General features: G+C 40.7%; 2 protein-coding genes across 2 annotated transcripts; both read right to left on the bottom strand.

The window, feature by feature from the left end:
• Window positions 1-528: 528 nt before the first annotated feature.
• LOC113010286 (uncharacterized) lies at window positions 529-7,494 on the bottom strand. Its single transcript, XM_080293015.1, has 5 exons — window positions 7,395-7,494; window positions 7,093-7,220; window positions 5,039-5,818; window positions 2,737-2,998; window positions 529-2,034 (listed from the first exon to the last, which is right to left on the bottom strand). Exons 1-5 carry the CDS (start codon window positions 7,492-7,494, stop codon window positions 1,106-1,108), a joined length of 2,199 nt encoding a protein of 732 aa, XP_080149141.1. The 3' UTR covers window positions 529-1,105.
• Window positions 7,495-9,049: 1,555 nt separating this feature from the next.
• LOC113010225 (tripartite motif-containing protein 16-like) lies at window positions 9,050-11,956 on the bottom strand. The gene has a single exon (XM_080292663.1). It carries the CDS (start codon window positions 11,825-11,827, stop codon window positions 10,166-10,168), a length of 1,662 nt encoding a protein of 553 aa, XP_080148789.1. The 5' UTR covers window positions 11,828-11,956; the 3' UTR covers window positions 9,050-10,165.
• Window positions 11,957-12,484: the final 528 nt, after the last annotated feature.

The following is a 12,484-nucleotide window of genomic DNA, read 5'->3' as shown; positions in this document are numbered from 1 at the left end:
CATTCTTTACCTTACAATATAAAGCACCTTGAGGCAACTGTTGTTTTTTGGCACTATATATAAATATAAATGAATTGAACTGGTAGCAACTTTATGAATGAGAAAATGAAAACAAGTGTCAGTCAGCTGGTTCATGTCCAGCAGGTGGGGAGGAATCAGTGAGTCTGTTACTCCAGTTACTTACTCAGAGGTAAAGTTAAAGAAAACGAGTTTCCTTCATCTCACTAAACCTGCCCACTAAACATGACCCTGAATGAACCCATATGTAAAGGACTGTAGGTTTTAAGCAGGCTCAGGTAATGGCAACACAATAGATGAGGAAAGTGGGGGAACTCTGACGACATCTAGTGGACATCTTGAAGATGACGGGTCTGAACAGAGAGCAATGCAGGTCTGTGGAGAAGATTGCAGCACACTGTGAAATATGAACTATGAATAATATCTACATCTGTAATGATGTAATCAAAATAGGCTCCATGTAGTTCAAGTTCCGTTACTGTACTTATGAAGCAAACTGCACACACAGAGTTGGCAAACATTGAGTTTACTTGCATTTAGGCAAAATGATATAAACACTTATCATGAGCCAATATAGCACATTTAACTGCTTTTATTTAGCAGGGATTACACAATACACAAAATTAGTCACAAACATTTTAATCAAATCTTGCAACATGTTGCTAAGAAGAACCAGGACAACCAGGTCAAAGCCATACTGAAGTATAACCTTCATTAACATAAATCACAAAGAAAACATATTTAAATAAAAATTGTATACTTGTCTTGAACTTTTTTAAATCTTTAGTCCTGTGTATTAAAACTTATTTATTGGCTGATAAAAAGGAATCACATCATGGTTGTTACAAGGAACAAGTGATGAAAAACTCATTTTCATGTTTGTTTTCTTCTATACTGAAGAAGAAATACAAGTTTCTGTGGTAAATATTAAAAGAGCATCCATGTTCAATAAATATTTGTGTCACCTTTAAAGACCAATAAAAAAAATATCAAGCTTAGAGAAACATAAAGTCAGGGCTGGAACAAACAACATAGAGTGCCCTTCACTGCTGTGGACAGGAAATGTACCGTGACTTGGAGCATGAGGTCATTTTCTACCTCGGGTGCTGCAGTGATTTGGTTTGTCACTCAGGTGGATCCTTAGATGAAAATTCAGTCCTGATTTCCAACTGAATCTTTCCCCACAGGAGCTACAAATATATGGTTTCTCACCTGTGTGGATCCTTCTGTGACTTTTCATAGTCGACAAGTCTCTAAACTCTTTCCTACAGACGTTGCAAGAATACGCTTTCTCACCGGTGTGGATTCTCAAATGAGTTTCTAGTCCTGATTTCTTACCAAATCTTTTCCCACATGTGCTACAGAAATACGGCTTCTCGCCTGTGTGGATTCTCACGTGACTTTCAAATCCGGATTTCTTATTAAATCTTTTCCCACAGGTGATGCAAAAATATGGCTTCTCGCCTGTGTGGATCCTTACGTGAGTTTCCAATCCTGATTTCCAAATGAATCTTTTCCCACAGGTGCTACAAGAATGTGGCTTCTCACTTGTGTGAACTCTCATGTGTCTCGTCAGGTTGGATTTACACTGAAAAGTTTTTCCACAAGTGTCACAGCTTACAGATTTTTTACTTGTATCAGTTTCACTCCGAGACTTATCTGTTCGGTTTTTGTGACGTCTCCTTTTCTTCAGCTCCGCATTTCTAGTTGATCCCGAGTCCACATGCTGGTTTTCTTCCTGTTCCTCAAGCTCTGGTTCAGGAAAGTTAAGAGCAAGGAGCTGGTCATCGTTTGGTTCTGATTCACTGAGGTCACTTTCCTCAAAACTAGAAGTCACCATAAAACTATTGATCTCCTGCTTCAGTACAATCTCCTCCAGCTCCTGACTGGTGCAGAGTTCCTCCTGTTCCTCTTTAATCTGTGGAGGATCTGGGTCCTCCTGGTCCAGACTTGAGTTCCTCTCCTGCTGATTGGCGACAAACTCCTCCTCCTTACAGGCAGTTTGCTGGTGGAGGTCTAAACGAACAATAAAAAAAATGTAATTATAGAAAAACACTTCTGAGAAGATAAAGTTTTAGTTAAAGTCTGTAATGAGGGCATGTTGCTCACATTTGCAGGTGAAATTAAAAGTGTGTAAAAATGAAGTTATTTGTGCACTCTGATGCAAATGAGAACTTGAGTTCTGACATTTTTCAGCAACATTAAGAGTAAAAAAAACCTTTCAAACAAAAAAGAACTCACTTATTACTGACTGACTGATGATCTATTTTGGAGTTGATCTCGAAACTGATCTACATCTCGATATTTTTCAAAATAATCTTCACTATTGGGGGTGGCTGTAGCTCAGGCGGTAGAGCAGATCATCTACTGATCGGTTCGATTCCCGGCTTCACCTAGTCTGCATTTCAAATATCCTTGGGCAAGATACTAACTCCAAGTTGCCTCAAGTTGCTCTTTGATCTGTGGAATGTGTGTCTGAATGTTGGTAGAAAGCACTAAGAAAAATGTGCTTGTGCGAATGGGAGTGAGTGGGTGAATGCACAAGTTTTGTAAAGCGCTTTGAGTGCTCAAGATTGAGTAGAAAAGCGCTATATAAGAACCAGTCCATTTAAAACTCCCTGTCATGTTTTCACGAATACACATTAAATAGATCTGACTGATACAAACTGTAGGTTTAATATTAATGTTAACACTTCAGAAAAGCCATTACAGTTTTACCGCTGGTCTGTAAATCTTTCTCAGGTTTCCAGATGTTATGCAGCTGTCTGAGCCGCTCTTCCCCGCTCCAGACGACGATGCCTTCATCCTCGTGTTTCACTACAAGCTGTTCTCCCTCTTGACTGATGCAGAGTTCCTCCTGTTCCTCTTTGATCTGTGGGGGATCTGTGTCCTCCTGGTCCAGATTGAAGTTCCTCTCCTGCTTCCAGACCTGCTGGCCAGCCAGATCTTCCTCCTCCTTACACTTCATGTTGATGTGGGACTTGAGGAACAAAGTAAAAAGAAAAAGATTAGACAGGTAAAGGTGCAGCCTCAGTCAGCAGGGCTGTACACTGTGAGCATGTTGCTCACATATGTGAGAGAGGTTTGTACAAATGTTTCAGAAGCACCATGTGACTCCCTCTCTTTGTTGGAAAGTCTTATTAATTCACTTTATAACTATTACTTTGAAGATAAATTTCTACCATCACAAAAATATTATGACCTCTTTAAAAACAAACAACGGCAACTACATGACTTAAATTCCATGTTTAGATGAAGGTAATGGTCAATGCCTTTTGACAGGGGAAAAACCTCCACACAGAAGAATCTTACTTGGCTGAATCATAAATTATTCACCATGATTAAAACTGCAGATGAGCAATAATCTGCATTTTATTTTAGCCAAAGAGGAATGTTTCTGTTTGTCTGTGATCTGACTTTTTCTGCTGGCTCCAAATTTCATTTTATCCTGTGTAAGTTTGTTTCTCTTCCTGTTAACTAGCAAAGTCAAAATCACCTTGATTCATTTAACTTTAATTCAATTATAAATGTAATCATTTTATTGAACAATTCATTTCATTTCAATGAAAAACAATTACTTAAAAGAAAGAGATTAAGTTGGAGAGAGACATGTGGCCATCTTTTAGTGAGTTAGACCCTGATTAAGGGGTATTTTTAAAAGTAAAGCCCATCTCTCAAAGTCCCTGCCGGCCTGCCTCCACCTCGGGAAGTCTGTGGGTGCAGACGGAGGTGAGGAGCACCACAGGCGGCAGAGAACTGTCTGTAGCCCCGGAGTGAGGCGTCGTGAACCGAAGCAGACAGCGAACTGTGGCACAGTGCAGAAAACCGAAGCTTTCCCTCCCTGTTTGGTTTTGATGTGTCTCATGAAAGTCTATTGTTAAAAGTTGACCTTTAAAAAAAACGGACGCACTTGTTTGATTAGCTGCTCTCTGATTTTAGCCTGTTAGCTTACAGACTGAGCTCAGATCGTTCCTGTGTTAGTTCATTGAGAACATCACAGTTTTACATACCTGCTACGCAGGGACGTGCAGAGAGGTTTAAATGGGCGGGTGCTCAAAGTTAAAAAAGGGGCAGATAGAACAGGCTGAATAACGACAACTCACATTCATGATGAATCTAATATGGAATTGCATCGTTCTATATGACTGTCATCAGGTGTGGACAATGCAAAGCAAATGTGGCCTTTGTTTTACCTGATGGCGTACAATGTTGCTGTTGAGGGATTACTGCTGTTCCTGCTGCTGATAGTGCTGGAGGGCAGGGCTGTGTTGTTTTGAGACTGTACATATTAAAAAAGCCATAGGTAGCTGATTAAACAAGTGCTTTGAGATAAAAAATAAAATGTAAAAAGATTGGTGACAGCGCTTGGAACCATAAGGCAACAGATTTTAAAAACTGGGAAATAAACTGAAACCAGGACATTAGTAGTACAAAAGACAGGGGTCATGGTAGTGTGAGAATGTATTAAAAAAAATCTATACATACAGTGTTGGTGTCCTGTTAGCACCTTTTAAACATCACAGCATCAACTTTACATGGGAGGGATTAGATTGTAGAACTGTAAAATCTTCTTTCTTTCTTTCTTTCTTTCAAATATTAAAATACAACAGTAAAAAAATAAACCAATAGGAGGATGAATCAAACATTGTGTTAATCAGAAAACAAAAACAACACAGGGTATGTTTTGGAAAGAGCAGGAAGGAATAAGATGCTCTTCATGTCCTGTCCCAAATTATAACAATAACTTTCTGTTTGCCATGTCCCGAAAAATGTCAATGACCTCACTGTGGCTGACTGGAACATCCTTTTCAACTGCCAATAAAAGAAGGTCTGACAACCTCTCCTCTGAGCAAAGGTTACGAATTTTGTTTTTAACTAGTTTTAGTTTTGAGAAAGAACGCTCAACAGTTGCTGTGGACACTGGGAGTGTTCCATATGTCTTCAGCAGCTCAGTCATGTTGGGGAAGATCAGGTGTGCATTGTTTTCTTTGACCACTGAAAGAATGGATGCCACACTGACTGGTGGGGGGCACGAGTATGAAGCATGAAAGACCTTAAGTTCTGTCTGTAATTTGTCTTCCTCCTCAATGTCATAGAACTGGCAGAGTTTCTTCACAGCTTGGTGTGCCTCTGTTGAGATTATTTTCCAGTTCTCTGGGACTGTCAGGGTATGTAAGGCATTCAAGATTTCCCATGTGGAATTATCTCCTCCTTTAAAGCGTCTCAGAAGCTCCTGTGTCATTGTGTCAACAAAAACATAGAACACTTTAACACGGTAGTATTCTTGGGGAGTTGTGAAAGCATGGTCATCAGCAGTAGCTGTTGTGGCAGCAAACTTAAACTTTGCTGGCAATTTCCTCCTCCGAGCTTGTCCAGGGACCTCAGATGGGGGGTCCAGGCCCACTGATGCAGCCTTCTCTCTAGCCTGTTCATAAATTTTCTCAAACTCTTCCTCTGTTCTGATGTGGTCCAGGCTCTGCAAAACACCATCAACAATCTTGTATGCTGCAGCCAGGTCAATATCTGTCTTCTGCAATGCATCAGATGCAGTAGCAGTCACTTGGAAGATGGGACAGGTGATCTCCAGACACAGGATGAATTCAAAATTGATGCTTTTGAGAAGGATCTTTGCATCACCTGCTGAAGAGTCTGGAGGATCTTGCTGTAGTATTTCCTCCAGAAACTGCATGACAGCTGGGAGGATCTTCCTCATTGTCTTGAGGGCAGCTTCTCTGCAGGCCCACCTAGTGTCTGACAGCTTCTGCAGCTCCAGTGGGCACTGCTCGGGGTACAACTTCTCCTGCATTTTAATAAATGCAGAGTGTCGTTTAGATGAATTTGCCACAAAAGTGTAAAGCTTTTCGATTAGGTTGAAAAAGCTGACAAAACACATGTTTGACTTTGCGCTCTCTACTAAAACCAGATTAAGGCAGTGTGCCTGACAGTGGACATATAAGGCCTTTGGATTTTTTTTTGTATTCTTGACTGAAGTCCTTTAAAGCGCCCGCTCATGTTTGCAGCCCCATCATAACCTTGAACCCGGATGTTGTCAATCTTCAGATTATTTTCTTTCAGTAGAGCGATTAGTAGCTTTTCAAGAGCATCTCCAGTTGTTGACTCCACATTACACACCTGAAGGAAGCGCTCCTTGATTTCCATGTTGTGCACATATCTGACAACAAAGGAAACCTGCTCTGTGTGCGACACATCTGTGGTTTCATCCATCATGACACAAAAGGTTTCACATTCTTGAATTTCTGCTTGGATGACACGTCTTACTGATGTGGCCAAAGCTTTAATTATGTCGTTCTGACTTCTGTTTGAGAGGAGCAAGACGAGAGGTCTTTTTCCAGGTCCCTGTCGCTCTTTTATGGCATCAATGTGTAATTTAATTACACTGTCATACTTGCTGAACAACTCAACTAACTCCAAGAAATTTCCTCGATTTTGGCTTGACAAGGTCTCATCATCTCCCCTGAAAGGCATACCCTGTCTTGCCAAGTAAAGAGTGATGTCTATGAAACGAGACAAAATTTCTCTGTTTCTCTCTCTTTCTTTATCTTTTGCAGCTTGTGACACTTGGTCAGCTACTTCAAAAGCTGCCTCCAAGGTTTTTTTTTTAAATGAGTTCCACCTCACCATACCACACATGTGAGACTCTGATGCACTGTGCTCTTTAATCCTTTCTAAAGCCCTTCTCCACCGACTGAACCCTTCCGTTTTCCAGGTTTTGCGACTTGTGTACTTTTCATCATTTAAGAAAAGACGGCAGCTGAAACAAAACATGGCATCAGCACTTGGAGAATACTCTAGCCATGGATTTTTCTCATACCACTTCTTTTGAAATGATCGTCCCTCTTCATTCTTTGGATATGATGACAGTACTGGTTGGCAGGGTCCAATATTATCACACATTTGAATAAAGGCCTCATCATACTGTATGTGGAATTGTAGGACATGGGCAGGATCAGTTGGGTGTGCAAGTCCAAGTAGGTTTGAGAATGTCCTCTCTATGGCTTCACTAGCTTCACTCTCCTCCTCTCTGGCCTCTGACTCACTCTCTGACTTTCTCACTCCAGGCTCTTTCTCCTGGCTTGTCCTTTCCTCTACATTATCTCTAGGCTCTGCCTGTGACTCAGTCTTTGCCTCACTTCCTCCTTCCATCTCCTCATCTGAACTATCACCCTCCACTTGCTGTTTATCTGAGAACAACAATCTATTATTTAATTATCTACACTTAACAACTTTTGCACCTAGTCCGTGATAAAGTAATGATAGAAAATGTTATAGAACCAAAACATTGCAACTGCTTTAATTACTGTTTTTATCCTTGAATACCTCTACAATGCAACAACTGGTACATGTGTTATTGTTACCTGTGCTCTTTTTAATCCAGCTGGTGAGGGATCCACTGCCTTTAGCAGCCTCACACAGCTCCTTTTGTAGCTGTTTCTTCCTCCTCTCCTTACGAGGCATTTCTGGAATATTTGTTATATTATTAGTAATCATTTTTAGAAATCTATACACATAAAACACACACATGCTGTGCTTATTAAATGTTCAAACTGTAGAGATACAATAATTTTACTACTCTAAAATCAGCATTTTATCTCATTTGAAATATAAACCTAATATCATCTGTTACTTAATATATTTTCTTCAAAAACAAGTGTGTGTGTGTGTGTGTGTGGGGGGGGGGGGGGGGGTGAATATCATAAATATAATAATCCATAATTATGTGGATATCCATATTACATCGTTTTTAGTGAAATAAAACCCCTCCAGAAAAGAAGGGAAAAGTCCTGTAACTTACTTTAAAACAAAACATGTTCCCTAAGACTGTGGACAGAGCTACAGACCCCCTTGTAACACCCTTACCCAGTTAGCTAGCAGTTAATGACCACCACTACTTATGCAGTTAATAAAAGGACATGTAATGTTTGTCGCGCTGTTGCACAAACAGCACGCTCATTTATTTCAATTTATTTGTTGCTATAGACTATAATGTGAGCTGTACACCCTACTTACTGTTTTGTTGCAGTCAGCACCTTCCAATTAATTTGCCTCCTCCAGCTCCGCACCACCTAGCTTGCAGAAAATGCGCGTGCACTTTGCGAGCTCGTACCTGGCTCTTAACGAGCGCGCTCTGTTCTCAAGGGCAACCATTGGTTAATGGTAGTCATGTGACTGATGCAAGCCAGATCCTTTTATTTAGCAAAATTGAGATTAATAGTTACATTTTATTGTTGAGGGGCAAAGGCAGGACTCCATACGCAGATACACATTTAAAAAAAAAAAAAAAAAAAACACAAGAAAGGGGCACTTGAGGCATCCTGGAGGAAAGGGGCGGGTGCTCAAGCACCCTCCGCCCCCTCCCCCCTCTGCACGTCCCTGCTGCTGCGTGACTTCATCTCGGGTCTCCGGCTGATATACAGCAGTCTGAGCCAGTGGCGGATCTCATCATCCTGGACGACTGTTTTTAATGTTTTTAACCACGGAGATTTCTTCTGCATCATCAGTCTCTCATTGTTAAACTCTCCCAGAAACTGAAGACAGTTGTGCCATTTCCGCGCTTCTTCTTCTTCTATTGAGTAGACGGCAGACTACACATGTCCAAGGGTAATACTGTCCTCCTCAGGCCATTGGCATCAAGTCAAAGCCTTAAAGTCTGGTACTTTGCGCATGGTCATTTTTTACGAACAGCAGAATCACAAGACAAAGCGTGCCAATGTTTATACTTTTCACTGTGACTGCCAAATAGATGAAAAAGTAGATGTTAAAAAACAACTTATAGTTTTGTCATTGGGCTGGTAGAAAGCTATGAGTTTCTGTCCCTTTGTCTGACCTTAGAGACTTATTTTAAAAGGAAACATTACAATCCTTTAAAGCAAGTATTTTCACCTCTGTTCCCCCCTCTGTACTTAGCTTTTTTGTTGTCATGTCAGTAATTGTCCAGTTGATGGCTCCCTTGGATCACAAGCCTGTCTCATGAGTCCAAGTGAATATATTCTTAATAAACAGCTTTGAAGAATTTGTGACCAACTTTGTTTCATTCGGAACATCATCATCATGAGTCAAACTCACTCTTGGATCTACAAAATATTGAACAAAAACAAACATCACTGAATCATAAGGTATTTGCTCCAACTCTTAGTCCAGAAACACATGAGTGAACTAGATCAGCTGCTCCTCCAGTTCAGCTGTGGATTTATATCATTATTTATATTTGTAAAGTGGATATGCAGTTTTTCAGTACTAATATAAGCATTTTATATCATTGCTTTATTGACAGATGTTTGGTGTTCAAGGTCAGGCATCAGTTTGAAAAAAACAAACAAACACACTGAGTTGAACTTGAACTTCCTACTGACAAAAACTAAAATTGGTGCAAAAATAACCAGAAACATATAAGAAGCATCCTGGAGGTGCTGCAGACAAGATAGGACCAATAACATGTCAACAGGAAATCCTTTTTACTAATTTGTTTATTTCTTTTTAGATTTTTACTCTCCATTTTAAGCCATGATGTTTGCTGATACTGTGTTCCTACTGTTTGTTCTCATTAATAGTTCTGTTTTTAACATTCTGTGCTGAAGCTGGAGGAAATGTTTCTACAGTGTCAGATGATACAGCTCCAAACTAAATAAGTGACTAACTAACGATGCTTTAATACACTTTACTATAAATTATGATATAGTGCACTTTCTTAAAATTTCTTATTGCTCTGTAATTAATTGTTTTCTTTATAAATGTACAAATGAGAATAAAATCTGTGTGATAAAGGAAGGTCTGTAGACTTCTCTGTTAAGATCAGTGAAGAGAAACAACAACATACAAATACCTAAGAAAAATATTCAGTAAACATTTAGAAGATAGAGAAGTTTATGTTGTCATGTGGAGAAATTTTTCAAATAAAAATATCCATAAGCATTGATAGTCTCCATGGCTGAACAGACACAGGAAAGAGCTCCACCTATAAAACGTAAAAACATCAAGACAACATGTTGAAGATGTCGAGGTACTGCCCATAATGTTTGACTGACATCTGATTTATGTGCAGCACATAAATACCACAATAATGATGGAGAGAAACTAAAAGGGAACTAAAATACAGATTTAAACTTACAACAATATGAAAGACTTCAGTCTATTTCACTTTAATCAACTCAGCAGTGGCTCCAACCCAAAGTCCAGCATAGAGCGGCTGAGTGAATGTGGTCTGGACTCTGTGGATGAGAGTCATGGTTTCAGAGACGCTGTAGAAGGACAAAATACCTGCTCTGTGATCCAGGTACACTCCTACTCTGGAGGAACGAGGACCTGAGACAGGAGTTTCAATGTTGTTGTACGAAAATGTAAAACTGTTGTTGTTACAATCTAATGACCAAGATTTGTCATTATATCCAAATCCACATTCACTCCCTCCTTTTCTGCTGATATTCTTGTATGCGACTGCTACTCGACCTCCTCCCCCTCTCCACTCCACCTCCCAGTAACAACGTCCAGTCAGACTCTCTCTACTCAGGACCTGATACCATACAGTGAATCTGTCTGGATGATCAGAATAAGACTGTTGTTGTTTCATTAATGTTGCTTTTCTGTTCCCCTCTGATAATAACAGCTGTGTGTTTACTGTGTTTGGATCCAGTGTGATTTCACATGAATATTTTAAGAATCCAGCTCTGGTCTTTGGCTCTGGTTGTGACAGTGAAACATCCACTTCAGTGACTGTCAGTGAGATGTTTGTCCATTCCTCTCTCAGAATGTCCTGTAGTTTATCTCTGACCTCTGACACAGCTGCTGTCACATCCTCAAAGTAGCTCAGAGGACGGATATTGATGCTGGATGAGTCTGTAGACTCACTGAGTGCTGACAGTGAGGGGTAGTTGTGTAGAAACTGGATGTGATCCTCTGTGTGTGAGAGCTGCTTCAGCTCAGCATCTTTCCTCTTCAGCTCAGTGATCTCCTGCTCCAGCTTCTCCTGAAGCTCTTTGACTCGACTCACTTCAGTTTCCTGCTGGGATCTGATCTGCTGCTTCACATCAGAGCTTCTTTTCTGGATGAGATGGATCAGCTCAGTGAAGATCTTCTCACTGTGCTCCACTGTTTGATCAGCAGACTGATTGATGGCCTCCACCTCCTGTTGAAGCAGCTTCACATCTTTCTCTCTGTCCTGGATTCTCTGCTGGATGTTTTGTCGACTCACCTCCAGCTCTCTCTGCCTCTCAGTCCTTTCTGCTGCAGCTGAGACTGTGTCGTGGCCTTTATGTTCATCCACAGAGCAGAGATAACAGATACTCTGCTGATCAGTACGGCAGAACATCTTCATCACCTCATCATGACGAGAGCAGATCTTCTCCTGGAGCTTCTTGGAGGGCTCCACCAGCTTGTGTTTCTTGAATGTAGGTGAATCATAATGAGGCTGAAGGTGTTTCTCACAGTAAGATGCCAGACAGAATAAACAGGACTTGAAGGCTTTCATTTTTCTTCCAGTGCAGACATCACAGGCCACATCTTCAGGTCCAGCATAGCAGTGATCAGCAGGAGCAGCTTGGAGTCCAGTCTTCTTCAGCTCCTCCACTAAAACTGCTAACATGGTGTTTTTCACCAGGACAGGCCTCGCTGTGAAAGTCTGTCTGCACTGAGGGCAGCTGTAGATTTTCTTCTTTTCCTCTTCATCCCAGAAGCTTTCAATACAGTTCATGCAGTAGCTGTGTCCACAGGGAAGAGTCACCGGATTCTTCAGTAGATCCAAACAGATCGAACAAGAGAAGGTTTCTCGGTCTAGCTGAACTCCTTTCTGCGCCATTTCTCCTCTCAGTGTCAGTGACTGTGTAAGTTTCACTTCCTTATTATAGAAACTGGTCTGACCTCTGATCTGAACAACATGTGTTGCTGCTGTGAATGGGGCCTGCCAGCTCTAACACATGTTGGTTACACCCATCTTCATAATGTAGATCTAAAGGGGAGGGAACACAGAACGATATGGACAGACAGGAGGTGCTGAGCTAGAGAGCAGGAAGAAGAGGAAGGGTTTTCATGCTGTGAAACATTCCAGAAAGCAGGAAGAGGCTCTGTGTTTAATTGTTTTTCTGTTCAAACCTTTAACTAAATAATATAAATGTCAATAACTGGATGCCTCTCTATTCTTTTTGTTAATCTGCTAAATGAATAGTTTGTTTCTTTTAACAATTCAAATAGCAGAAATGAACAGCTGACAGCTTGTCAGACTCAGACTGTAAACCATAGAGACAGTTTATATATACATTTAGTCAGGGCAGTGCAGAGATGTTTAAAGGGGCGGGTGCTCACAGTTAAAAAGGGCACATAGAAGCAGGCTGAAGAACAACAACCCACATTCATCAAGAATCTAATATGGAATCACATCACACTACATCACTGTCATCAGGTGGGCACAATGCAAAGCAAACGTAGCCCATTTTTTACCTGATGGGTACAATGTTGC

The sequence above is a fragment of the Astatotilapia calliptera genome, chromosome 18, assembly GCF_964374335.1.
Source record: "Astatotilapia calliptera chromosome 18, fAstCal68.1, whole genome shotgun sequence".
Taxonomy (NCBI): domain Eukaryota; kingdom Metazoa; phylum Chordata; class Actinopteri; order Cichliformes; family Cichlidae; genus Astatotilapia; species Astatotilapia calliptera.
The sequence above is the reverse complement of the archived record's forward strand: the minus strand, read 5'-3'. Positions and strand labels throughout refer to the sequence as shown.

Coding starts and splice junctions, on each gene's coding strand:
- LOC113010286 (XM_080293015.1), bottom strand. CDS start 7,494: ATGCCTCGTAAGGAGAGGAGGAAGAAACAGCTACAAAAGGAGCTGTGT. Junction 5,819..7,092: donor GCCAGGAGAAAGAGCCTGGA/GTGAGAAAGTCA, acceptor ATTAAAATGCAG/GAGAAGTTGTACCCCGAGCA. Junction 2,035..2,736: donor GAAAGATTTACAGACCAGCG/GTAAAACTGTAA, acceptor TTGTTCGTTTAG/ACCTCCACCAGCAAACTGCC.
- LOC113010225 (XM_080292663.1), bottom strand. CDS start 11,827: ATGGCGCAGAAAGGAGTTCAGCTAGACCGAGAAACCTTCTCTTGTTCG.